Source organism: Rutilus rutilus (assembly GCF_951802725.1).
Source record: "Rutilus rutilus genome assembly, chromosome: 12".
In the NCBI taxonomy this organism is placed as follows: Eukaryota; Metazoa; Chordata; class Actinopteri; order Cypriniformes; family Leuciscidae; genus Rutilus; species Rutilus rutilus.
The window spans coordinates 15,397,346-15,422,359 of NC_140217.1; the positions used below are offsets into that span (position 1 = coordinate 15,397,346).

A 25,014-nucleotide genomic window follows, 5' to 3' on the forward strand; every position below is an offset into this window, starting at 1 on the left:
ACTTTGACTCACAATAACTACATCCATCTGATCGGCCTCTTACCACGAACACACTACTGAAGTTTCATCAAGATCAGTTAATGTATGCAGAAGTTATTCCACTTCCGTGTTTCTCTTTTCTCGCCATAAATTCGATTCCTCGCCACAGCCAAACCGTTCGAGATATCAAAAATCTGTCCGCAATTTAGCATCCTCAAAGTCTTGACTACATGCACACCGAGTTTGAAGGGGACACGGTGAATTTTCTAGGAGGAGTATTTCACATTCCACAGCAAGCGTTTTCCAAACAACCCATAATAGCTAACTTCCTGTTGGGCTGGCGTAAAACTTGACCGGGGTAAAGTTGTTCGGCCCGATGAGATCTATATGTGTACCGAGTTTCATATTAATTCATGCGAGCGTGTTTGATATATGGATCAAGTTTTAGAACCCCGTTCAAGGGGGCGCTGTTGAGCCCCCCAGCCACGCCCGGGTACCAGCTTCAGCCCGGCCCTGATGGCCGTGGGTTCTGACCTGTGTGCAAAGTTTCAAGAGTTTTTGAGCACGTTAAGGACCCCAAAAGCCCCTGAAACCTTGATTAACAATATAAAAGCAATAGTCAAATCCCCCCTCCCCTCACACACACACAGACACAGAGAGAGGGAGAGAAAATTCTTCAGAAAATCCACATTCAAACCAAAATATCTCTCTTCCTGTTGGTCGGAGATGGTTAATGTAAATTAGAAAGTTGTCCGTCTTGATGAGAACAATACACATACCAAGTTTTGTTGCTGTTGATAAAACTAACCGCCCCATTTATGACTAAAGGTGGCGCTACTGAGCCCCTCACCACGCCCGTTTCTGAAACTTTGCACATGTCTACGGGCTAATAAATGTGATGTGTCTGTCGAGTTTCATCCAATTTCAAGTATGTTAAGAGTCTCAAAAGCATCAAAAAAGAATATTAAAGTTTGAAGCTTTGCCATGGCAACAGTATTAAAGATATCAAAAATCCTTTCACAGGTCTACATCTGCCCAGTGTTTACATTATACACATAAAGTTTGAAGCAAATCGGGTAAAAATAAGAGGGTGATTTCAAAGCATTTTGAAAGTGACACACTTCCTGCTGCCAGTTGGTGGCGCTATAACTTTGACTCACAATAGTCACATCAATGTGATCGGCCTCTGACCATGAACACACTGCTGAAGTTTTATCAAGATCAGTCAATGTATGCAGAAGTTATAATACACTTCCTGTGTCCCATTATTCGCCATAAATTCGTTTCCTCGCCTTGGCCAAACCGTTCGAGATATCAAAAATCCGTCCGCAATTTATCATCCTCAATGTCTTGACTTCATGCACACCGAGTTTTGAGGCGAATGGATGAATTTCCTAGGAGGAGTACATCAAATTCCACAGCATGCGTTTTCCAAACAACCCATAATAGCCGACTTCCTGTTGGGCTGGCGTAAAACTTAGAGCACGAAAGTTGTTCAGCCCAATAAGATCTATATGTGTACCGAGTTTCATATTAATTCATGCAAGAGTGTTTGGTATATGGACCAAGTTTTCGGACCGCACTCGGACCCCATTCAAGGGGGCGCTGTCGAGCCCCCCTGCCACGCCCAGGTACCATCTTCAGCCCGGCCCTAATGGCCGCAGCTTCTGACTTGTGTGCAAAGTTTCATGAGTTTTTGAGCACGTTAAAGGCCCCAAAAGCCCCCGAACCCTTGAACAATAATAATAATAATAATAATAATAAATATAGCTGCGAGCAGCGATGGCGGGCCCAAGCCGGTGGCACCGCCACCCTGGTGCCTTTAGTTACACTAAAGCCACCGGGGTGGCGGTGTCACCGGCTTGGGCCCTCCATCGCTGCTCGCAACTATATTTATATATATATATATATATATATATATATATATAAAAATGTAACAAAAAATATATATATATACATTATATATATGTAAGAAAAAATAAATAAATATAAATATATATATATATATATATGGCGAGGCGAGGAATGGGCAGAGAAGAGCGAACGTTTTTGGACATTCATCATATTGCATTGGTTTTCATTTCTTGTCCTCAAACCGAGCACTAATCTGTTTATTTTTAAGTCACACATTCTCCATTGATTAAAAAAGACAATCAAATGTATTTTTTAATGGTAGTATTATTTTATACAGAAATAAATTATTTATAATTCAGATGAGAATAAAGTTAGTGTTAATTAAAATTGTAATTAAAACAAATATATTGATCTAAAATCTACTATCATTTGCTGCAAATAGGTTGACTATTTATATTTATTATTATATTTTATTACGGCTGTAATGAACCGGCTGCGATGTCAAGATTGCAATGCTGGAATGCACAGTGTGTGTGTGTGTGTGCGCCACTTTAAAATGAAAATTCTGTCATCATATACTCACCCTCATGTTGTTTTAATCCTTTATGAATTTCTTTCTTCTGCTGAACAGAAAGGAAGATATTTAGAAGAATGTCAGTAACCAGACAGTTTCTGATCCCATTGACTTCCATAGTAGGAAAAAATGTATACTATGGAAGTCAATGAGACCAGAAACTGTCCGGTTACTGACATTCTTCTAAATATCTTCCTTTCTGTTCAGCAGAAGAAAGAAATTCATAAAGGATTGAAACAACATGAGGGTGAGTATATGATGACAGAATTTTCAATTTAAAGTGGAGTATCCCTTTAAGTTAGCGATTTAAAAGCCCCCACCGCGGTGTCACATATCGATTAACCAGTGGGAAAAAATTCTCAGTCACATCGCTAATATATTTATATATAAATACAATATACAATGGGCCTACCTGATTTTGAACACAAGAGGGCAGTATAGACCTATGTATGACTTTTTTTTTACTAAATAGCGCATTCTGGCTGATTTTAAACTTGTACATAATTCTTGAATTGAAAAAAACTGAATAAACCCAAAACTAGTTCTGTTTCGGTTTAGTTCTGATATTTGTATAATTTTATATAAAAATAAATGGTGTATAATTAAATTTTAAGAAGATATGAGATATTTTCTGATTCCTTTTTTGACATTATTTTAATCCCTCGCCATGTCAAAACCGTTTGAAATATTTAATATCCGTTCACAATTTAGCATCTTTAATGTATTTTCATCGTGTAAAAAAAGTTTGGTGTGAATAAAAAAAAAAAACACTTAGCAGGAGTGGGTAAAAAGCAGAGGCTGAATTTGCAAATAAATCCACATTCAAACCAAAATATCTGACTTCCTATTGGTTGAAGCTAATAACTGTATATTAGAAAGTTGTCCGGCTCGATGAGACCAATGTACGTACTGATTTTTGTAAATGTGGGTAAAACTAACCCCCCCACTTTTGTCAAAAGCATTTTGAAAGTGACACACTTCCTGCTGCCAGTTGGTGGCGCTATAACTTTGACTCACAATAGTTACATCCATCTGATCGGCCTCTTACCACGAACACACTGGTGAAGTTTCATCAAGATCAGTTAATGTATGCAGAAGTTATACCACTTCGTGTTTCTCTTTTCTCGCCATAAATTCGTTTCCTCGCCACGGCCAAACCGTTCGAGATATCAAAAATCCGTCCGCAATTTAGAATCCTCAATGTCTTGACTTCATGCACACCGAGTTTGGTGGGGATTGGATGAATTCTCTAGGAGGAGTACTTCGCATTCCACAGCAAGCGTTTTCCAAACAACCCATAATAGCCAACTTCCTGTTGGACTGGCGTAAAACTTGACCAGGGGAAAGTTGTTCGGCCCGATGAGATCTATATGTGTACCGAGTTTCATATTAATTAATGCAAGCGTGTTTGATCTATGGACCAAGTTTTGGGACCCCCGTTCAAGGGGGCGCTGTTGAGCCCCCCTGCCACGCCCGGGTCCCAGCTTCAGCCCGTCCCTGATGGCAGGGGGTTCTGACTTGTGTGCAAAGTTACAAGAGTTTTTGAGCACATTAAGGACCCCAAAAGCCCCTGAAACCTTGATTAACAATATAAAAGCAATAGTCAAATCCCCCCCTCCCCTCATACACACAGAGACACAGAGAGAGGGAGAGAAAATTCTTCAGAAAATCCACATTCAAACCAAAATATCTCTCTTCCTGTTGGTCAGAGATAGTTCATGTAAATTAGAAAGTTGTCCGTCTTGATGAGAACAATACACATACCAAGTTTTGTTGCTGTTGATAAAACTAACCCCCCCACTTATGACTAAAGGTGGCGCTACTGAGCCCCTCACCACGCCCGTTTCTGAAACTTTGCACATGTCTACTGGCTAATAAATGTGATGTGTCTGTCGAGTTTCATCCAATTTCAAGTATGTTAAGAGTCTCAAAAGCATCAAAAAAGAATATTAAAGTTTGAAGCGTTGCCATGGCAACAGTATTAAAGATATCAAAAATCCTTTCACAGGTCTACATCTGCCGTGTGTTTACATTATACACATAAAGTTTGAAGCAAATCGGGTAAAAATAAGAGGGTGATTTCAAAGCATTTTGAAAGGGACACACTTCCTGCTGCCAGTTGGTGGCGCTATAACTTTGACTCACAATAGTCACATCCATGTGATCGGCCTCTTACAACGAACACACTGCTGAAGTTTAATCAAGATCAGTTAATGTATGCAGAAGTTATAACACACTTCCTGTTTCCATTATTCGCCATAAATTCGTGTCCTCGCCACAGCCAAACCGTTCGAGATATCAAAAATCCGTCCGCAATTTAGCATCCTCAATGTCTTGACTTCATGCTGACTGAGTTTGGAGGCGAATGGATGAATTCCCTAGGAGGAGTACATTAAATTCCACAGCATGCGTTTCCAAACAACCCATAATAGCCGACTTCCTGTTGGGCTGGCGTAAAAAGTAGAAGTACGAAAGTTGTTTGGCCCGATGAGATCTATATGTGTACCGAGTTTCATATTATTACATGCAAGCGTGTTTGATTTATGGACCAAGTTTTCGGACCCCGTTCCAGGGGGCGCTGTCGAGCCTCCCTGCCAAGCCTGTGTCCCAGCTTCAGCCCGGCCCTAATGGCCGCGGGTTCTGACCCGTGTGCAAAGTTTCAAGAGTTTTCGAGCACGTTAAGGGCCCCAAAAGTGCCCGAAAGGTTGGAAAAAAAATAATAATAAAATATAGCTGCGAGCAGCGATTGCGGGCCCAAGCCGGTGGCACCGCCACCCCGGTGCCTTTAGTTACCTAAAGGCACCGGGGATGGCGGTGCCACCGGCTTTGGCCCTCCATCGCTGCTCGCAGCTATATTTATATATATATATATATATATATATATATATATATACACACACACACATATATATATATATATATATACGTATATATATAAATATAAGACAGAAAATTTTACTTGTCTTACCTTATTCTGATTTTATGATACACCCAAAATATTCCACAACAAATCCTTTAAATTTAATGTAAAAATAAAAACGAAAGTAAGCAGTGTTGGTCTCACGTAACCCTCTCATTAGAATCAAAATGTTTCAATATTTGCGATGTATTTGGATGCTAAACTATTCTTTATTATAGGCTTTGTACTTCACTCGTGTTCCAATATCGATGGAAAAAATCATCCTCTTCACACGCGCAAAAATGTTCTTGGAAACATCACAGTGGAGCTCTGCTTACTGTGAATGGTACAGATTGTACTACTGACTATTTAAACAGAGCAGTGTAATTCGTTTATGTTAGGTTGACTATTTTTATTATTATATTGTATTAGGGCTATAATGAACAGGCTGCGATGTCAAGATTGCAATTCTGGAATGTGTGTGTGTGTGTGTGACGCGGTTGCGGTTGAACAGTGGACACAAAAACATAAATAAAATGTTTTAGTTAATTCCTACATCCATAGGAATAAATTGAAAATGCTCGCTCTACTCCGCACCATTATCAATGTCTGTGCGGACGTCTGTATTTTACTAGTATATAGTATACTATAGTTAGCGATTTAAAAGCGCTCAGCGGTGTCACACATCGATTAACCGGTGGGAAAATTTTATCACAGTCACATCCCTAATATATTTATATATAAATACAATAGGGCTACCTGAAAGAGAATTTTACTTGCCCGACCAGAGTATAGCCTGATTAGAACGTCAATAACAAAAAAATAACTTGGGAATCACTAAAACGAGAGATTATTCTAATTTCATTACATTCATTTTAAGTTGCAATCATCAGTTAATAATAAATGTATTACTGATCAATGGTAACAAGGTTGCACTGCTGAGGCTCATGCTGCTTCTCCAGGAGAATTGTAAACAAATGAGATCAGCACACAAAAAAGCAACCCAGTTAACAACATACTGACTATAAAAATTACAAATATGGAGTTTTTATATATTTTATAACATATGATAGAGTTAAGCAACCTCACTTGACGAGTAGGCAACTATTTCCTGAATACAATCACGATTGAAACTGTGACATTGATTTCATACAACAGGTTAATAAACAGTTACAATTAAGTCACTTACATTTTAGATGCAATATTGACTGTTTTTGTTCTGTTTCAGCAGCAAAAATAGTTAAACAAAGATCACAGCAACTTGTTTTCTCATTACTGAATGATTCAGCATTTTGAAACGAATCGCTTGACTCAAAGATTCAATGGTCAATCCATAAACATCTGTCTCAATCATGAATGACTCAGTCATTGGAACGAATCGTTTGAACGAATGAATCAATGACTCGCTCATTAAGATGGTCGCCTGGCGACACCTAATGGCGGTTTAGTGTTATGTTTAAAAGTATCATTCTTTCCAACGTGCACCATTATCAATGTCCGTGCGGACGTCCGTTTTTTTACTTTCACTTTTATATTAGCGATTTAAAAGCACCCGCTCGTGTCACACGTCGATTAACCGATGGGAAAATATCCTCACAGTCATATACCTAATAAATGTATATTTAAATACAATAGGCTTACCTAGTAAAAAGTTTTATATACTATTTTGATGTCCTTTTGGACACAAGAGGGCAGTATAGCCCTATGTTTGCTTTTTTGTTGAACCAAATAGCACTAAATAGCCTGTTTTTAACTTTTTCATTCTTCTTGAATTGCAAAAACAGAATAAAATGGGTTTAGTTGTGATATTTGTATACTTTTATATAGAAATAAATGGTATATAATTACATTTTTAGAAGATTTTTTGTGTTTCCTTTTTGGACATTACTTTAATCCCTCGCCATAGCAAAACCGTTTGAGATATTTATTATCCATTCACAATTTAGCATATTTAATGTAGTTTCATCATGTTGAAAAAGTAATGTTAAAAAATAGTTTAAGAGGAGTGGCAAAAAATTCAGAGGCTGATTTTGCAAAAAAATTCACATTCAGACCAAAATATCTGACTTCCTGATGGCCAGAGCTATTGAATGTAAATTAGAAAGTTGTCCGGCTTGATGAGAACAATATACAAACTATTTTTTCTTTACTGTAGTTAAAACTAACCCCCCCACTTTTGTCAAAAGCATGTTGAAAGTGACACACTTCCTGCTGCCAGTTGGTGGCGCTATAACTTTGACTCACAATAGCTACATCCATCTGATCGGCCTCTTACCACGAACACACTGCTGAAGTTTCATCAAGATCAGTTAATGTATGCAGAAGTTATTCCACTTCCGTGTTTCTCTTTTCTCGCCATAAATTCGATTCCTCGCCACGGCCAAACCGTTCGAGATATCAAAAATCCGTCCGCAATTTAGCATCCTCAAAGTCTTGACTACATGCACACCGAGTTTGAAGGGGACACGGTGAATTTTCTAGGAGGAGTATTTCACATTCCACAGCAAGCATTTTCCAAACAACCCATAATAGCCGACTTCCTGTTGGGCTGGCGTAAAACTTGACCGGGGTAAAGTTGTTCGGCCCGATGAGATCTATATGTGTACCGAGTTTCATATTAATTCATGCGAGCGTGTTTGATATATGGATCAAGTTTTAGAACCCCGTTCAAGGGGGCGCTGTTGAGCCCCCCAGCCACGCCCGGGTACCAGCTTCAGCCCGGCCCTGATGGCCGTTGTTTCTGACCTGTGTGCAAAGTTTCAAGAGTTTTTGAGCATGTTAAGGACCCCAAAAGCCCCTGAAACCTTGATTAACAATATAAAAGCAATAGTCAAATCCCCCCCTCCCCTCACACACACACAGACACAGAGAGAGGGAGAGAAAATTCTTCAGAAAATCCACATTCAAACCAAAATATCTCTCTTCCTGTTGGTCGGAGATGGTTCATGTAAATTAGAAAGTTGTCCGTCTTGATGAGAACAATACACATACCAAGTTTTGTGATTCTAGGAAAAACTAAGCCCCCATTTTTGACTAAAGGTGGCGCTACTGAGCCATTCCACCATGCCCGTTTCTGAAACTTTGCACATGTCTACTGGCTAATAAATGTGATGTGTCTGTTGAGTTTCATGCAATTTCAAGTATGTTAAGAGTCTCAAAAGCATCAAAAAAGAATATTAAAGTTTGATGCGTTGCCACGGCAACAGTATCTAAGATATCAATAATCCTTTCACAGGTTTACATCTGCAGTGTGTCTACATTGTACACATAAAGTTTGAAGCAAATCGGGTAAAAATAAGACACTGATTTCAAAGCATTTTGAAAATGATGTACTTCCTGCTGCCTGTTGGTGGCGCTATAACTTTGACTCACAATAGTCACATCTGTGCGATCGGCCTCTTACAACAAACACACTGCTGAAGTTTCATCAAGATCAGTTAATGTATGCAGAAGTTATAACACACTTCCTGTTTCATTTTTTCGCCATAAATTTGTTTCCTCGCCACGGCCAAACCGTTTGAGATATCAAAAATCCGTCCGCAATTTAGCATCCTCAATGTCTTGACTTCATGCACACCGAGTTTGGAGGCGAATCGATGAATTCCCTAGGAGGAGTACATTAAATTCCACAGCATGCGTTTCCAAACAACGCTAAATAGCCAACTTCCTGTTTGGCTGGCGTAAAACTTAGAGCACGAAAGTTGTTCGGCCGGATGAGATCTATATGTGTACCGAGTTTCATATTATTACATGCAAGCGTGTTTGATTTATGGACACGTGTTAGGATCCCGTTCCAGGGGGCGCTGTCGAGCCCCCCTGCCACGCCCGGGTACCAGCTTCAGTCCGGCCCTGATGGCCGCGGGTTCTGACGTGTGTGCAAAATTTCAAGAGTTTTCGAGCATGTTAAGAGCCCCAAAAGTGCCCGAAAGGTTGACAAAATAATAATAATAATAATAAATATAGCTGCGAGCAGCGATTGCGGGCCCAAGCCGGTGGCACCGCCATCCTGGTGCCTTTAGTTACACTAAAGCCACCGGGGTGGCGGTGTCACCGGCTTGGGCCCTCCATCGCTGCTCGCAGCTATATTTATATATATATATATATATATATATATATATATATATATGTATATATATATATATGTAAAAAAAAAAAATATATATATATATATATATATATATGGCGAGGCGAGGAACGGGCAGAGAAGAGCGAACTTTTTTGGACATTCATCATATTGCATTGGTTTTCATTTCTTGTCCACAAACCGAGCACTAATCTGTTTATTTTTAAGTCACACATTCTCCATTGATTAAAAAAGACAATCAAATGTATTTTTTAATGGTAATATTATTTTATACAGAAATAAATTATTTATAATTCAGATGAGAATAAAGTTAGTGTTAATTAAAATTGTAAGGAAAACAAATATATTGATCTAAAATCTACTATCATTTGCTGCAAATAGGTTGACTATTTATATTTATTATTATATTTTATTACGGCTGTAATGAACCAGCTGCGATGTCAAGATTGCAATGCTGGAATGCACAATATGTTGTTGTTGTTGTGTGTGTGTGTGTGTGTGTGTGTGTGTGTGTGTGTGTGTGTGTGTGTGTGTGTGTGTGTGTGTGTGTGTGTGTGTGTGTGTGTGTGTGTGTGTGTGTGTGTGAGGCGTGGGCACGATCGAACAGTGGAAACATAAAAACATAGGCTACTCCGTCGGTTTGTTCATACAGGACATCATTTAAACTGCACTGTGTTTACTTATATTTATGTACACTCGCAATAAAACACAACATTGTGCTTTTGTAAAAAAACATTCAAGCAATCCCACCCCCGAAATGGCGCTATTTTTTAAATTAAACTAAAATGCTCACGGCTGCACGGGCAATAACGCGTCTACAGCGAGGAACGAGCAGAACAGAGTGAATGTTTTTAGTTCATTCCTACTGGACCTCCGTATTTCACTTTCGCTTTTAAAGGGATACTCCACTTTAAAATTAAAATTCTGTCATCATATACTCACCCTCATGTTGTTTTAATCCTTTATGAATTTCTTTCTTCTGCTTAACAGAAAGGAAGATATTTAGGAGAATGTCAGTAACCAGACAGTTTCTGAGCCCATTGACTTCCATAGTAGGAAAAAATGTATACTATGGAAGTCAGTGAGACTAGAAACTGTCTGGTTACTGACATTCTTCTAAATATCTTCCTTTCTGTTCAGCAGAAGAAAGAAATGAATAAAGGATTGAAACAACATGAGGGTGAGTATATGATGACAGAATTTTCTATTTAAAGTGGAGTATCCCTTTAAGTTAGCGATTTAAAAGCCCCCGCCGCGGTGTCACACATCAATTAACCAGTGGGAAAAAATTCTCAGTCACATCGCTAATATATTTATATATAAATACAATGGGCCTACCTGATTTTGAACACAAGAGGGCAGTATAGCCCTATGTATGACTTTTTTTTTTTCTGTTCAGTTCTGTTTCGGCTTAGTTCTGATATTTGTATAATTTTATATAAAAATAAATGGTGTATAATAAAATTTGTAAAAGATTTGAGATGTTTTCTGATTCCTTTTTTGACATTATTTTAATCCCTCGCCATGTCAAAACCGTTTGAGATATTCAATAACCGTTCACAATTTAGCATCTTTAATGTATTTTCATCATGTTGAAAAAGTTTGGTGTGAATAAAATAAACCACTTAGCAGGAGTGGGTAAAAATGCAGAGGCTGAATTTGCAAATAAATCCATATTCAGACCAAAATATCTGACTTCCTGTTGGTTGCAGCTAATGCCTGTAAATTAGAAAGTTGTCCGGCTCGATGAGACCAATATACGTACTGATTTTTGTAATTGTGGGTAAAACTAACCCCCCCACTTTTGTCAAAAACATTTTGAAAGTGACACACTTCCTGCTGCCAGTTGGTGGCGCTATAACTTTGAATCACAATAGTCACATCCATCTGATCGGCCTCTTACCACGAACACACTGCTGAAGTTTTATCAAGATCAGTTAATGTGTGCAGAAGTTATAACACTTCGTGTTTCTCTTTTCTCGCCATAAATTCGTGTCCTCGCCACGGCCAAACCGTTTGAGATATCAAAAATCCGTCCGCAATTTAGCATCCTCAATGTCTTGACTTCATGCACACCGAGTTTGGTGGCGATTTAATTAATTCTCTAGGAGAAGTGTTTCAAATTCCACAGCAAGCGTTCTCCAAACAACCCATAATTGCCGACTTCCTGTTGGGCTGGTGTAAAACTTAGAGCACGAAAGTTGTTCGGCCCGATGAGATCTATATGTGTACCGAGTTTCATATCATTACATGCAAGTGTGTTTGATTTATGGACAAGTGTTCGGATCCCGTTCCAGGGGGCGCTGTTGAGCCCCCCTGCCACGCCCGGGTACCAGCTTCAGCCCGGCCCTGATGGCCGCAGGTTCTGACCTGTGTGCAAAGTTTCAAGAGTTTTCGAGCACGTTAAGGGCCCCAAAAGCCCCTGAAACCTTGAAACACACTGAAATCAATTGGAAATTCCCTCCCACCCCTCACACACACAGAGACAGAGAGAGAGAGAGAGAAAATTCTCCAAAAAATCACATTCAAACCAAAATATCTGACTTCCTGTTGCTCTCAGCTAATAAGTGTGAATTAGAAAGTTGTCCGATTTAATGAGAACAATATACATAGCGAGTTTAGTGACTCTATGTAAAACTAAGCCCCCATTTTTGACTAAAGGTGGCGCTACTGAGCCCCTCACCACGCCCGTTTCTGAAACTTTGCACATGTCTACTGGCTAATAAATGTGATGCGTCTGTCGAGTTTCATGCAATTTCAAGTATGTTAAGAGTCTCAAAAGCATCAAAAAAGAATATTAAAGTTTGATGCGTTGCCACGGCAACAGTATCTAAGATATCAATAAACCTTTCACAGGTCTACATCTGCCGTGTGTCTACATTATTCACATAAAGTTTGAAGCAAATCGGGTAAAAATAAGAGGGTGATTTCAAAGCATTTTGAAAGTGACACACTTCCTGCTGCCAGTTGGTGGCGCTATAACTTTGACTCACAATAGTCACATCAATGTGATCAGCCTCTGAGCAAGAACACACTGCTGAAGTTTTATCAAGATCAGTCAATGTATGCAGAAGTTATAATACACTTCCTGTGTCCCATTATTCGCCATAAATTCGTTTCCTCGCCACAGCCAAACTGTTCGAGATATCAAAAATCCCCTGGCAATTTTTCATCCTCAATGTCTTGACTTCATGCACACCGCGTTTGGTGCTGACCGGGTGAATTCCCTAAGAGAAGTGTTTCAAATTCCTAAGCATGCGTTTCCAAACAACCCTAAATAGTCGACTTCCTGTTGGGCTGGCGTAAAACTTAGAGCATGAAAGTTGTGCGGCCCGATGAGATCTATATGTGTTCCGAGTTTCATATTATTACATGCAAGCGTGTTTGATTTATGGACCAAGTTTTCGGACCCCGTTCCAGGGGGCGCTGTCGAGACCCCCTGCCACGCCCGGGTACCAGCTTCAGCCCGGCCCTGATGGCCGCGGGTTCTGACTCGTGTGCAAAGTTTCAAGAGTTTTTGAGCATGTTAAGAGCCCCAAAAATGCCTGAATAGTCGTAAGAAAAATAATAATAATAATCCTACCGAAAACAATAGGGCCTTCGCCCTTTCAGGGCTTGGGCCCTAATAATCCTTAGAAGAACAATAGGGCTCTGCGCCCTTTCAGGGCTTGGGCCCTAATAATAATAATCCTAACGAAAACAATAGGGCCTTCGCCCTTTCAGGGCTTGGGCCCTAATAATAATAATAATAATCCTACCGAAAACAATAGGGCCTTCGCCCTTTCAGGGCTTGGGCCCTAATAAATAATCCTACCGGAAACAATAGGGCCTTCGCCCTTTCAGGGCTTGGGCCCTAATAAATGGTGTATAATTAAATTTTAAGAAGATATGAGATGTTTTCTGATTCCTTTTTTGACATTATTTTAATCCCTCGCCATGTCAAAACCGTTTGAAATATTTAATATCCGTTCACAATTTAGCATCTTTAATGTATTTTCATCGTGTTAAAAAAGTTTGGTGTGAATAAAAAAAAAAAACACTTAGCAGGAGTGGGTAAAAAGCAGAGGCTGAATTTGCGAATAAATCCACATTCAAACCAAAATATCTGACTTCCTATTGGTCGAAGCTAATAACTGTATATTAGAAAGTTGTCCGGCTCGATGAGACCAATGTACGTACTGATTTTTGTAACTGTGGGTAAAACTAACCCCCCCACTTTTGTCAAAAGCATTTTGAAAGTGACACACTTCCTGCTGCCAGTTGGTGGCGCTATAACTTTGACTCACAATAGTTACATCCATCTGATCGGCCTCTTACCACGAACACACTGCTGAAGTTTCATCAAGATCAGTTAATGTATGCAGAAGTTATTCCACTTCGTGTTTCTCTTTTCTCGCCATAAATTCGTTTCCTCGCCACGGCCAAACCGTTCGAGATATCAAAAATCCGTCCGCAATTTAGAATCCTCAATGTCTTGACTTCATGCACACCGAGTTTGGTGGGGATTGGATGAATTCTCTAGGAGGAGTACTTCGCATTCCACAGCAAGCGTTTTCCAAACAACCCATAATAGCCGACTTCCTGTTGGGCTGGCGTAAAACTTGACCAGGGGAGGGTTGTTCGGCCCGATGAGATCTATATGTGTACCGAGTTTCATATTAATTCATGCAAGCGTGTTTGATCTATGGACCAAGTTTTCGGACCCAATTCAAGGGGGCGCTGTTGACCCCCCCTGCCACGCCCGGGTACCAGCTTCAGCCCGGCCCTGATGGCCGCAGGTTCTGACCTGTGTGCAAAGTTTCAAGAGTTTTTGAGCACGTTAAGGACCCCAAAAGCCCCTGAAACCTTGAAAAACTCAATAAAAGCAATAAACAAATCCCCCCCTCCCCTCACACACACAGAGACACAGAGAGAGGGAGAGAAAATTCTTCAGAAAATCCACATTCAAACCAAAATATCTCTCTTCCTGTTGGTTGGAGAAAGTTCATGTAAATTAGAAAGTTGTCCGTCTTGATGAGAACAATACACATACCAAGTTTTGTTGCTGTTGATAAAACTAACCCCCCCACTTATGACTAAAGGTGGCGCTACTGAGCCCCTCACCACGCCCGTTTCTGAAACTTTGCACATGTCTACGGGCTAATAAATGTGATGTGTCTGTCGAGTTTCATCCAATTTCAAGTATGTTAAGAGTCTCAAAAGCATCAAAAAAGAATATTAAAGTTTGAAGCGTTGCCATGGCAACAGTATTAAAGATATCAAAAATCCTTTCACAGGTCTACATCTGCCGTGTGTTTACATTATACACATAAAGTTTGAAGCAAATCGGGTAAAAATAAGAGGGTGATTTCAAAGCATTTCGAAAGGGACACACTTCCTGCTGCCAGTTGGTGGCGCTATAACTTTGACTCACAATAGTCACATCCATGTGATCGGCCTCTTACAACGAACACACTGCTGAAGTTTAATCAAGATCAGTTAATGTATGCAGAAGTTATAACACACTTCCTGTTTCCATTATTCGCCATAAATTCGTTTCCTCGCCACGGCCAAACCGTTCGAGATATCAAAAATCCGTCCGCAATTTAGCATCCTCAATGTCTTGACTTCATGCTGACCGAGTTTGGAGCCGATTGGATGAATTCCCTAGGAGGAGTACATTAAATTCCACAGCATGCGTTTCCAAACAACCCATAATAGCCGACTTCCTGTTGGGCTGGCGTAAAACTTAGAGCACGAAAGTTGTTCGGCCCGATGAGATCTATATCTGTTCCGAGTTTCATATTATTATATGCAAGTGTGTTTGATTTATGGACAAGTGTTCGGATTCCGTTCCAGGGGGCGCTGTTGAGCCCCCCTGCCACGCCCGGGTACCAGCTTCAGCCCGGCCCTAATGGCCGCAGGTTCTGACCTGTGTGCAAAGTTTCATGAGTTTTTGAGCACGTTAAAGGCCCCAAAAGCCCCCGAACCCTTGAACAACAATAATAATAATAATAATAATAATAATAATAATAATAATAATAATAATCCTAACGAAAACAATAGGGCTCTGCGCCCTTTCAGGGCTTGGGCCCTAATAATAATCCTAACGAAAACAATAGGGCCTTCGCCCTTTCAGGGCTTGGGCCCTAATAATAATCCTACCGAAAACAATAGGGCCTTCGCCCTTTCAGGGCTTGGGCCCTAATAAATAATCCTACCGGAAACAATAGGGCCTTCGCCCTTTCAGGGCTTGGGCCCTAATAATAAATAATCCTACCGGAAACAATAGGGCCTTCGCCCTTTCAGGGCTTGGGCCCTAATAATCCTTAGAAGAACAATAGGGCTCTGCGCCCTTTCAGGGCTTGGGCCCTAATAATAATAATAATCCTAACGAAAACAATAGGGCCTTCGCCCCTTCAGGGCTTGGGCCCTAATAATCCTACCGGAAACAATAGGGCCTTCGCCCTTTCAGGGCTTGGGCCCTAATAATCCTAACGAAAACAATAGGGCCTTCGCCCTTTCAGGGCTTGGGCCCTAATAATCCTAACGAAAACAATAGGGCCTTCGCCCCTTCAGGGCTTGGGCCCTAATAAACAATAATCCTACCGAAAACAATAGGGCCTTCGCCCTTTCAGGCAAGTAGAGGTAACTGCAGACTGGAGCAATGGGCGTGCCACGAGGTCGAAGCATGCTTACGGTCTATGAAAGCGAGCCATAACCTTAATCACTATAATTACACAAATAATTATACAAGACCAAATACATTTCTTTCACTGTAAAAATAGCAATGATGATATTAAGAATAAACGTTACCTTGCTTCTGTATGGCGTGGGTTACATGACGTCATCACCACCGCGACTTTTTATAGGATCAATTATTAAAAAACATTGTTTGTGATAAATGCACTTTTTGTAACACATCACTTGAAGATATTGAACATTTATTTTTGTAATGCCCTTTTTCTATTTCTTTTTGGACTGACTTTAAAATAGATATGAGGAACATTTGTCTTAATTTAGAACCTCATGACATTTTACTTTGTTTCCAAAACCCATATTTTTCTGAAAACAAAATTATATAATTCAATTATTTTGGCGAAGTTTTATATTCATAAGACAAAAATAAAAGAAACCCTAATATATTACCTTTTATAACACTGATCTCACAGTATACAGTACTTTGAAAGCCTTTCAAACATGAGATCACAAAACAAAGTTTTTGAAAATATCTATAACTACCTTGATATTATAAACGTTTATTTTTGCATTTATTTGTATTATGTGCATTTTATACTTACTGTTATTCTCTGGTTTACACATTTTGAGCTGTATTTACAATGCCTTGTGTTAATCTTTTTTTTTTTTTTATTGCATTATACTTGAAATGTCTGTACTTGAACTAATAAAATAAAAATATAATTAAAAAACAAATTAAATTATTATTTTAAAGATAAAATTGTCTCCTGACACTATTAAAGTCATACTAGTTTGAACTTTCATTTAAAGTACATACAAACTAAAAGTAATGTTATTTTTATAATAATGGTACAGCAAGTGTTTTTGCTGTATAAAGGCATATATACATGTTTGATCAAACACTCACCATATAATTATAAAATGAAGTAAAAACAGTTTAATAAACTTGTAAGTGACATTAATCAATTAAGCAAAACAAACACCATTTTATACAAAATACATTTATTCAATTGTCATTTTTACAATTCATTTTTTGAAACGTCAATAGAATGTCATTAAAGGTACAGTAGTAGCAGTCTACAGAACTGAACTCATTCCTTTACTGACTCATACTGTAGTAGCAGTCTATAGAACTGAAAAACTCATTCCTTTACTGATTCATACTGTAATAGCAGTCTATAGAACTGAAAAACTCATTCCTTTACTGATTCATACTGTAATAGCAGTCTATAGAACTGAAAAACTCATTCCTTTACTGATTCATACTGTAATAGCAGTCTATAGAACTGAAAAACTCATTCCTTTACTGATTCATACTGTAGTAGCAGTCTATAGAACTGAAAAACTCATTCCTTTACTGATTCATACTGTAATAGCAGTCTATAGAACTGAAAAACTCATTCCTTTACTGATTCATACTGTAATAGCAGTCTATAGAACTGAACTCATTCCTTTACTGACTCATACTGTAATAGCAGGCTATAGAACTGAAAAACTCATTCCTTTACTGATTCATACTGTAATAGCAGTCTATAGAACTGAAAAACTCATTCCTTTACTGATTCATACTGTAATAGCAGTCTATAGAACTGAAAAACTCATTCCTTTACTGACTCATACTGTAATAGCAGTCTATAGAACTGAAAAACTCATTCCTTTACTGATTCATACTGTAATAGCAGTCTATAGAACTGAAAAACTCATTCCTTTACTGATTCATACTGTAATAGCAGTCTATAGAACTGAAAAACTCATTCCTTTACTGATTCATACTGTAGTAGCAGTCTATAGAACTGAAAAACTCATTCCTTTACTGATTCATACTGTAATAGCAGTCTATAGAACTGAACTCATTCCTTTACTGATTCATACTGTAATAGCAGTCTATAGAACTGAACTCATTCCTTTACTGACTCATACTGTAATAGCAGTCTATAGAACTGAAAAACTCATTCCTTTACTGATTCATACTGTAATAGCAGTCTATAGAACTGAAAAACTCATTCCTTTACTGATTCATACTGTAATAGCAGTCTATAGAACTGAAAAACTCATTCCTTTACTGACTCATACTGTAATAGCAGTCTATAGAACTGAAAAACTCATTCCTTTACTGATTCATACTGTAATAGCAGTCTATAGAACTGAAAAACTCATTCCTTTACTGATTCATACTGTAATAGCAGTCTATAGAACTGAACTCATTCCTTTACTGATTCATACTGTAATAGCAGTCTATAGAACTGAACTCATTCCTTTACTGACTCATACTGTAATAGCAGTCTTTAGAACTGAACTCATTCCTTTACTGACTCATACTGTAATAGCAGTCTATAGAACTGAAAAACTCATTCCTTTACTGATTCATACTGTAATAGCAGTCTATAGAACTGAAAAACTCATTCCTTTACTGATTCATACTGTAATAGCAGTCTATAGAACTGAAAAACTCATTCCTTTACTAATTCATACTGTAATAGCAGTCTATAGAACTGAAAAACTCATTCCTTTACTGACTCATACTGTAGTAGCAGTCTATAGAACTGAAAAACTCATTCCTTTACTGATTCATACTGTAATAGCAGTCTATAGAACTGAAAAACTCATTCCTTTACTGATTCATACTGTAATAGCAGTCTATAGAACTGAAAAACTCATTCCTTTACTGATTCATACTGTAATAGCAGTCTATAGAACTGAAAAACTCATTCCTTTACTGATTCATACTGTAGTAGCAGTCTATAGAACTGAAAAACTCATTCCTTTACTGATTCATACTGTAGTAGCAGTCTATAGAACTGAAAAACTCATTCCTTTACTGATTCATACTGTAATAGCAGTCTATAGAACTCATTCCTTTACTGATTCATACTGTAATAGCAGTCTATAGAACTGAAAAACTCATTCCTTTACTGATTCATACTGTAATAGCAGTCTATAGAACTGAACTCATTCCTTTACTGATTCATACTGTAATAGCAGTCTATAGAACTGAACTCATTCCTTTACTGACTCATACTGTAATAGCAGTCTTTAGAACTGAACTCATTCCTTTACTGACTCATACTGTAATAGCAGTCTATAGAACTGAAAAACTCATTCCTTTACTGATTCATACTGTAATAGCAGTCTATAGAACTGAAAAACTCATTCCTTTACTGATTCATACTGTAATAGCAGTCTATAGAACTGAAAAACTCATTCCTTTACTAATTCATACTGTAATAGCAGTCTATAGAACTGAAAAACTCATTCCTTTACTGACTCATACTGTAGTAGCAGTCTATAGAACTGAAAAACTCATTCCTTTACTGATTCATACTGTAATAGCAGTCTATAGAACTGAAAAACTCATTCCTTTACTGATTCATACTGTAATAGCAGTCTATAGAACTGGAAAACTCATTCCTTTACTGATTCATACTGTAATAGCAGTCTATAGAACTGAAAAACTCATTCCTTTACTGATTCATACTGTAGTAGCAGTCTATAGAACTGAAAAACTCATTCCTTTACTGATTCATACTGTAATAGCAGTCTATAGAACTGAACTCATTCCTTTACTGATTCATACTGTAATAGCAGTCTATAGAACTGAACTCATTCCTTTACTGACTCATACTGTAGTAGCAGTCTATAGAACTGAACTCATTCCTTTACTGATTCATACTGTAGTAGCAGTCTATAGAACTGAAAAACTCATTCCTTTACTGATTCATACTGTAATAGCAGTCTATAGAACTGCAAAACTCATTCCTTTACTGATTCATACTGTAATAGCAGTCTATATAACTGAAAAACTCATTCCTTTACTGATTCATACTGTAGTAGCAGTCCATAGAACAGAAGCCATCAAACTCTCTATCTGAATAGAACGCAGTGAAGACCCCCTTCTTTCCACTGCCGCAATATCCAGTGGTGTTTTTGTAGAGGAATCCACAGGCATCACATCTGGTGAGCTTAAACTCCACCCTGTATTCTTTCCTCACATCTGGATTGACTGACTTCCAGTCAACGATACCTACAAGACAAAAGAAAAAATGAATTTGTAATGCAAAAAAATGAATTTAATATATTAGCTTAACTTGTTCATTTCATAAAGTAATACTTATACATACTGTCCAGCCAGGCAAAGTGAGCTTTTTTAAGAAAACCTGGATGGTGGACAGTTTCATTTAACTTTTTGCACACTAGTGACAGAGTGTGAAAGGCTTTGTCTCCTTCTTCATAAACAACATCAAGAAGAATGTGACTGAGCACCTCTGGTGGTAGCTGGAAAAAAAAATATGGAAAAACTATTTTAAAATATTACATGACTTTTTTTAGAATTTTTTTTTTAGAGAAATAATATTCAACAGTACATCAGCAAGGCCTCCTGTTGGGTCCATGGCTGAAAAAAAAAAGAAAAGAAAAAAAAAAAGGAATTTTCACTGGCCTTTTTTTTTTTTTTTTTTACATGTGTTATATTTCAAACTGTTTACCATACCAGTTTTGACTTCACATGAGCCTTCAACCTCAGCATCTTTTCTGTGCCTTTTTCGATCTGTAGGAGACCTAGAGAGAGAGAGAGAGAGAGAGAGAGAGAGAGAGAGAGAGAGAGAGAGAGAGAGAGAGAGAGAGAGAGAGAGAGAGATTACAAAATGCTAAAATGTCATTACTTTAAATTTATTAGAATTAGAATTTACCCCGAGTCTTCAAGTAGCAGTACACACCACCATTTCCTTATTCTTGACATATTAGCCTTAAAAAAACAAACATTACTACAATGTTTAAAATTCTGTTTTTATACTGGCTTGCAAAAAAAAAGTGTAGAACAAAGATCTGAAGACTCACCTCAGAAAAGTCAAAAGCCACCCCCAGAGAAATGTACAGGCCATACTGAAATTCAAAGGCTACTTGTTTAGACCTTTTTTTATTTGGTTTCTAAATTAAACTGATGTTACTGTCATATAAAAACTCACCATGAGCACAAAGACTCCACAATTATTGGAGAAATGCTGCATTGGAATCTCCTGGATAAGGTTTGCAAGCAAATCAAGAAATGGAAAAAAGCAAGTAAGCAAGAAAGCAATTAATTTAATTGTGCTAGAAGAATAAGTGATGATTCAAAAACTTACTGGAAGATCCTTACAGGAGATCTCAGTCCAATGGCCAGGAATGACAGTCTGAGCAACCCTCCTATTAAGTGATTTTTAGAAATCGAGAAATTATGTTGAAATTCAAAATCAACAAAACACGCCCCTATTCAAAAGGTATCTCACCCCTATCTTTATAACACTGCTGCTAAACTTATGAACACACTATACAACAGTCCCCCATTTTGATTGTGTACGCCCCTTACTGTTGATTGGTTATTAGTGTTTTGGTACTTTCAACGTTAATAAACTTAAATGACCTCATATAATTCACATCAGACATTAACACAAGAACGTCACAAATGAAGAAAAAAAGAAAAATGCTGTATGATTTAGAACTGAACCACCATACAGCAGCTGAGAACATTTGAACAAGAACTGTTCAACTGGAACTTCTGAACATGAACTACTGAGCTATGTAAAAGACCTGTACACTTGACTGTATCTTCCATCACTCAGACCACTCGCGCAGAGTGAATCAAGAAAAAACACCTGTTTCAGCTTTGGGCGCAAAATCTGAAAATGGTTGTTAAAAAAACACAAAATACAGAAATCAATTTGACATGGATAAAAATGTCTTCATGACTTACACAAAGCATCCAGTGTGACTTGATCCAAGATGGAAATAGAATGCAGTCTTTTGTAGAAGCATCAACCTATCAAAAATAAATATAATACAAAATGATGCACATTGTTTATTTTGCTCTGTGAAATCTTTTTGGACACTTTGAAAGAATGCTTACAACATATATGCCACATAAAATGTCAATAGCAATAACACATAGAAACAGTCAATGAAATCCAAAGTATGTATGCTAAAATAACAAATCCTAACTACAATATTACTGTTGGAAAAAAATATATAATTGCTTACAGGGATATGTAACATGGGATCTGCACAAAGTGGGGGAATCAGTGTTGAATTCACATAGCTGTTAGACGTCCAGACTTGGATGCCCTAATTACAGAAACATACACATTTCTTCATAATAGCTTTTTGCATTTTATTCATGCTACAAGCAATGACATTTTACCTGCAATTTGCTGAGGTCTTCAATTTTCTTGAAACAGCAATTCAGAATCTGTTAAGATATCACAGCTTCACTTAAAAACAGGAACATTTTTGAAAAGTAAATTGGATCAAAGAAATTTAAGATGATCCTAACTGTTGCCTCCACATTGCGTTCCAATCCCAAGGTCTGAAAATCTTCTCGCATCAGGGTTGTAGAATATACACGTGCCACATGTTCTCTCCCATTTTGCTTTGTGTCTAAAATATGTGTGAGCTATTTGGGGGGGGGGGACATTATCAACATACATTACAAAATGTTTGAGGCTACTTGAGCCTTCATCAGCTTAAAGGGATACTTCACCGTTTTTTCATATTAAACTATGTTATTCCCTTAACTAAGACGAGTTGATGCATACCTCTCGTCTCTGTGCGTGCACTCAATCACTCAGGCGCGCGGTGACATTTCGATAGCACTTAACTTAGCCCAGTTCATTCATTAGGGACCAAACAGAGATGAAGTTAGAAGTGACCAAACACATAAGCATTTTCCCTATTTAAATACAGTTACACGAGTAGTTACACGACCAAGTATGGTGACAAAATAAAACGTGGCGCTTTTCTAAGCGGGTAAAAAGGATAACTATAATGTATGGCGGAATAGCACTTGAAGTTGGAAGCACTTTGACTCTGCGCAGTAAAAAGTCACGTTGGTTCTAATGACAGAAGTGAGAGGGAGAGGATTTTACAAGCGTGACTTTTTACTGCGCCGAGTCGAAGTGCTATCAAAGTGTCGCCGTGCGCCAGAGCGATTAAAGGGATAGTTCACCCAAAAATGAAAATTGTCATCATTTACTCACCCTCAAGTTGTTCCAAACCTGTATGACTTTCTTCTCCTGAACACAAAAGATGATATTTTAAAGAAGTTTGGTAATTAAACAGTTGCTGGTCCCCATTGACTTCCATAGTATTTTTTTTTTTTTCCTGCTATGGAAGTCAATGGGGTCCATCAGTCGTTTGGTTACTGACTTTCTTCAAAATGTCTTCTTTTGTGTTCAGCAGAAGAAAGAAAGTCATACAGGTTTGGAACAACTTGAGGGAGAGTAAATGACAGCATTTTCATTTTTGGGTGAACTATCCCTTTAAGTGCACGCACTGAGACGAGAGAGGTATGCATCAACTCGTCTTAGTTAAGGGAATAAGTTTAATATGAAAAAAGGTGAAGTATCCCTTTAAAAGATTTCAGAGCAAATCACCTTTTCTTCGCTGAATGGTTGCTTCCAGCCAGTCTTGTTGGGCATTACATCCTTCAGCCCTGTCACAGACGCCTTGTCTGTACTTGGCTCATCATCCATTTCGACTGTGCTTTTACTTAAAGTCCCTAGCAATAAAGCATGCGAGTGTCATCTAACCCCAGTGTCAAATAACATTTCTGGAGAAGACAAATAATGACATTAAATTGCATTATGAAAAATTAAGTTTACCTGCAAGTGCTTGGCCATGCTCTTCCAGGACAACCTGAGTGCAACCAACTTCTCGCATCAGGGTTGTAGAACAAACACGTGACACATGTTCACTCCCATTTTGCTTTGTGTCCAAAACACGTGTGAGCTAAAAACATTATCAACAAACATTACAAAATGTTTCAGGCTACTCATTCTTCAGCTTTTAAGATTTCAACCTTCATAGAGCAATCACCTTTTCTTCGCTGAATGGTTGCTCCCAGCTGGTCTTAAACATTACATCCTTCAGCCCTGTCACAGACGCCTTGTCTGTACTTGGCTTACCATCCATTTCGACTGTGCTTTTACTTAAAGTCCCTAGCAATAAAGCATGCGAGTGTCAATTAACCCCAGTGTCAAATAACATTTCTGGAGAAGACAAATAATGACATTAAATTGCATTATGAAAAATTAAGTTTACCTGCAAGTGCTTGGCCATGCTTATCCAGGACAACCTGACTGCAACCAACAGCCTTGGTAAGCTGTTCTGTAAACCTAGTGTTAATCGCAACGTTGTAGTGGTGCAGCAGGTTTCGCATAAGAAACAAGTGATTTGTTGGCTTCATAATGTAGGGAAGATGTAATATGTTTCTCCCAGCCTTAGGGGGGGCGCTGTGTTCTATGAGTGTTTCACTGTGTGAGTGAGCCCTTCTTCACATGGGTGGAGCTGTTGTTAATTCAGTTCTATTTTCCTTGTGAAAAGGTAAGATGTTCTCTGTTACATCTATTACATTTCTTTAATTATATTGGCCATCCATGTTATTTGAATAAATATATTGCTGTTAAAGATGTTAACTAACATATTTGCACAGTTATTTGCGACGGATGGTTTTGTATTTCTGATATTATTTAATGGGTTTTACCTTCCATGTGATGGGGTATATTTTTCTGTATATTGTATTGTGTTTAACATTTATCTGAGTATTTTGGGTTATAGTCTTTGTATTTTGGATGCATGTGACATTTAACATTAATTGTCATATGTGGAAAGTTATTTTTCCAGTCTTTGAGAACCCCTGTTATTGAAGGCTTAATATAACTGCTGCTAGAACTGTATTGTATTGTTTTGTGATATTGTATGCATTTTTATTTTTGATATTAGTAACTAACAGTTCTATTTTCCTTGTGAAAAGTGGCTGATGCAGAAGAGCCCAATAAATAAGCTTCACTGCTGTGACGACAACGATATTTGTGTCCTCCTCATTCAACCATCATCCAAACACAACGCAGAGACATTTGGGGGAGCACACAGACGAAGAGGGTTACATCTTTGGTGCCGTGACCCGGATCGTTGGTTTCT

General features: G+C 38.2%; 1 protein-coding gene across 6 annotated transcripts; it reads right to left on the bottom strand.

Annotated features, from left to right (window-relative positions):
* Window positions 1–20,504: 20,504 nt before the first annotated feature.
* Window positions 20,505–24,276, bottom strand: LOC311301342 (uncharacterized protein). Of its 6 annotated transcripts, none has more exons than XR_014629439.1 (12): window positions 23,911–24,276; window positions 23,697–23,799; window positions 23,469–23,593; window positions 22,370–22,489; window positions 22,238–22,285; window positions 22,078–22,161; window positions 21,794–21,859; window positions 21,200–21,246; window positions 21,030–21,080; window positions 20,902–20,946; window positions 20,754–20,809; window positions 20,505–20,622 (listed from the first exon to the last, which is right to left on the bottom strand). XR_014629439.1 is itself a non-coding variant. In XM_084426360.1 (8 exons), exons 1-8 carry the CDS (start codon window positions 24,004–24,006, stop codon window positions 21,208–21,210), a joined length of 681 nt encoding a protein of 226 aa, XP_084282486.1. In that variant the 5' UTR covers window positions 24,007–24,276; the 3' UTR covers window positions 21,093–21,207. The 6 variants fall into 6 exon arrangements, 2 of the variants coding, with proteins under 2 accessions (XP_084282485.1, XP_084282486.1); XR_014629440.1 differs by having other exon boundaries at window positions 21,186–21,246; XR_014629441.1 differs by having other exon boundaries at window positions 21,200–21,859.
* Between the last annotated feature and the right edge of the window lie 738 nt (window positions 24,277–25,014).

Coding starts and splice junctions, on each gene's coding strand:
- LOC311301342 (XM_084426359.1), bottom strand. CDS start 24,006: ATGGATGGTAAGCCAAGTACAGACAAGGCGTCTGTGACAGGGCTGAAG. Junction 23,594..23,696: donor GCATGGCCAAGCACTTGCAG/GTAAACTTAATT, acceptor CTTTATTGCTAG/GGACTTTAAGTAAAAGCACA. Junction 22,286..22,369: donor AACGCAATGTGGAGGCAACA/GTTAGGATCATC, acceptor ATATCTTAACAG/ATTCTGAATTGCTGTTTCAA.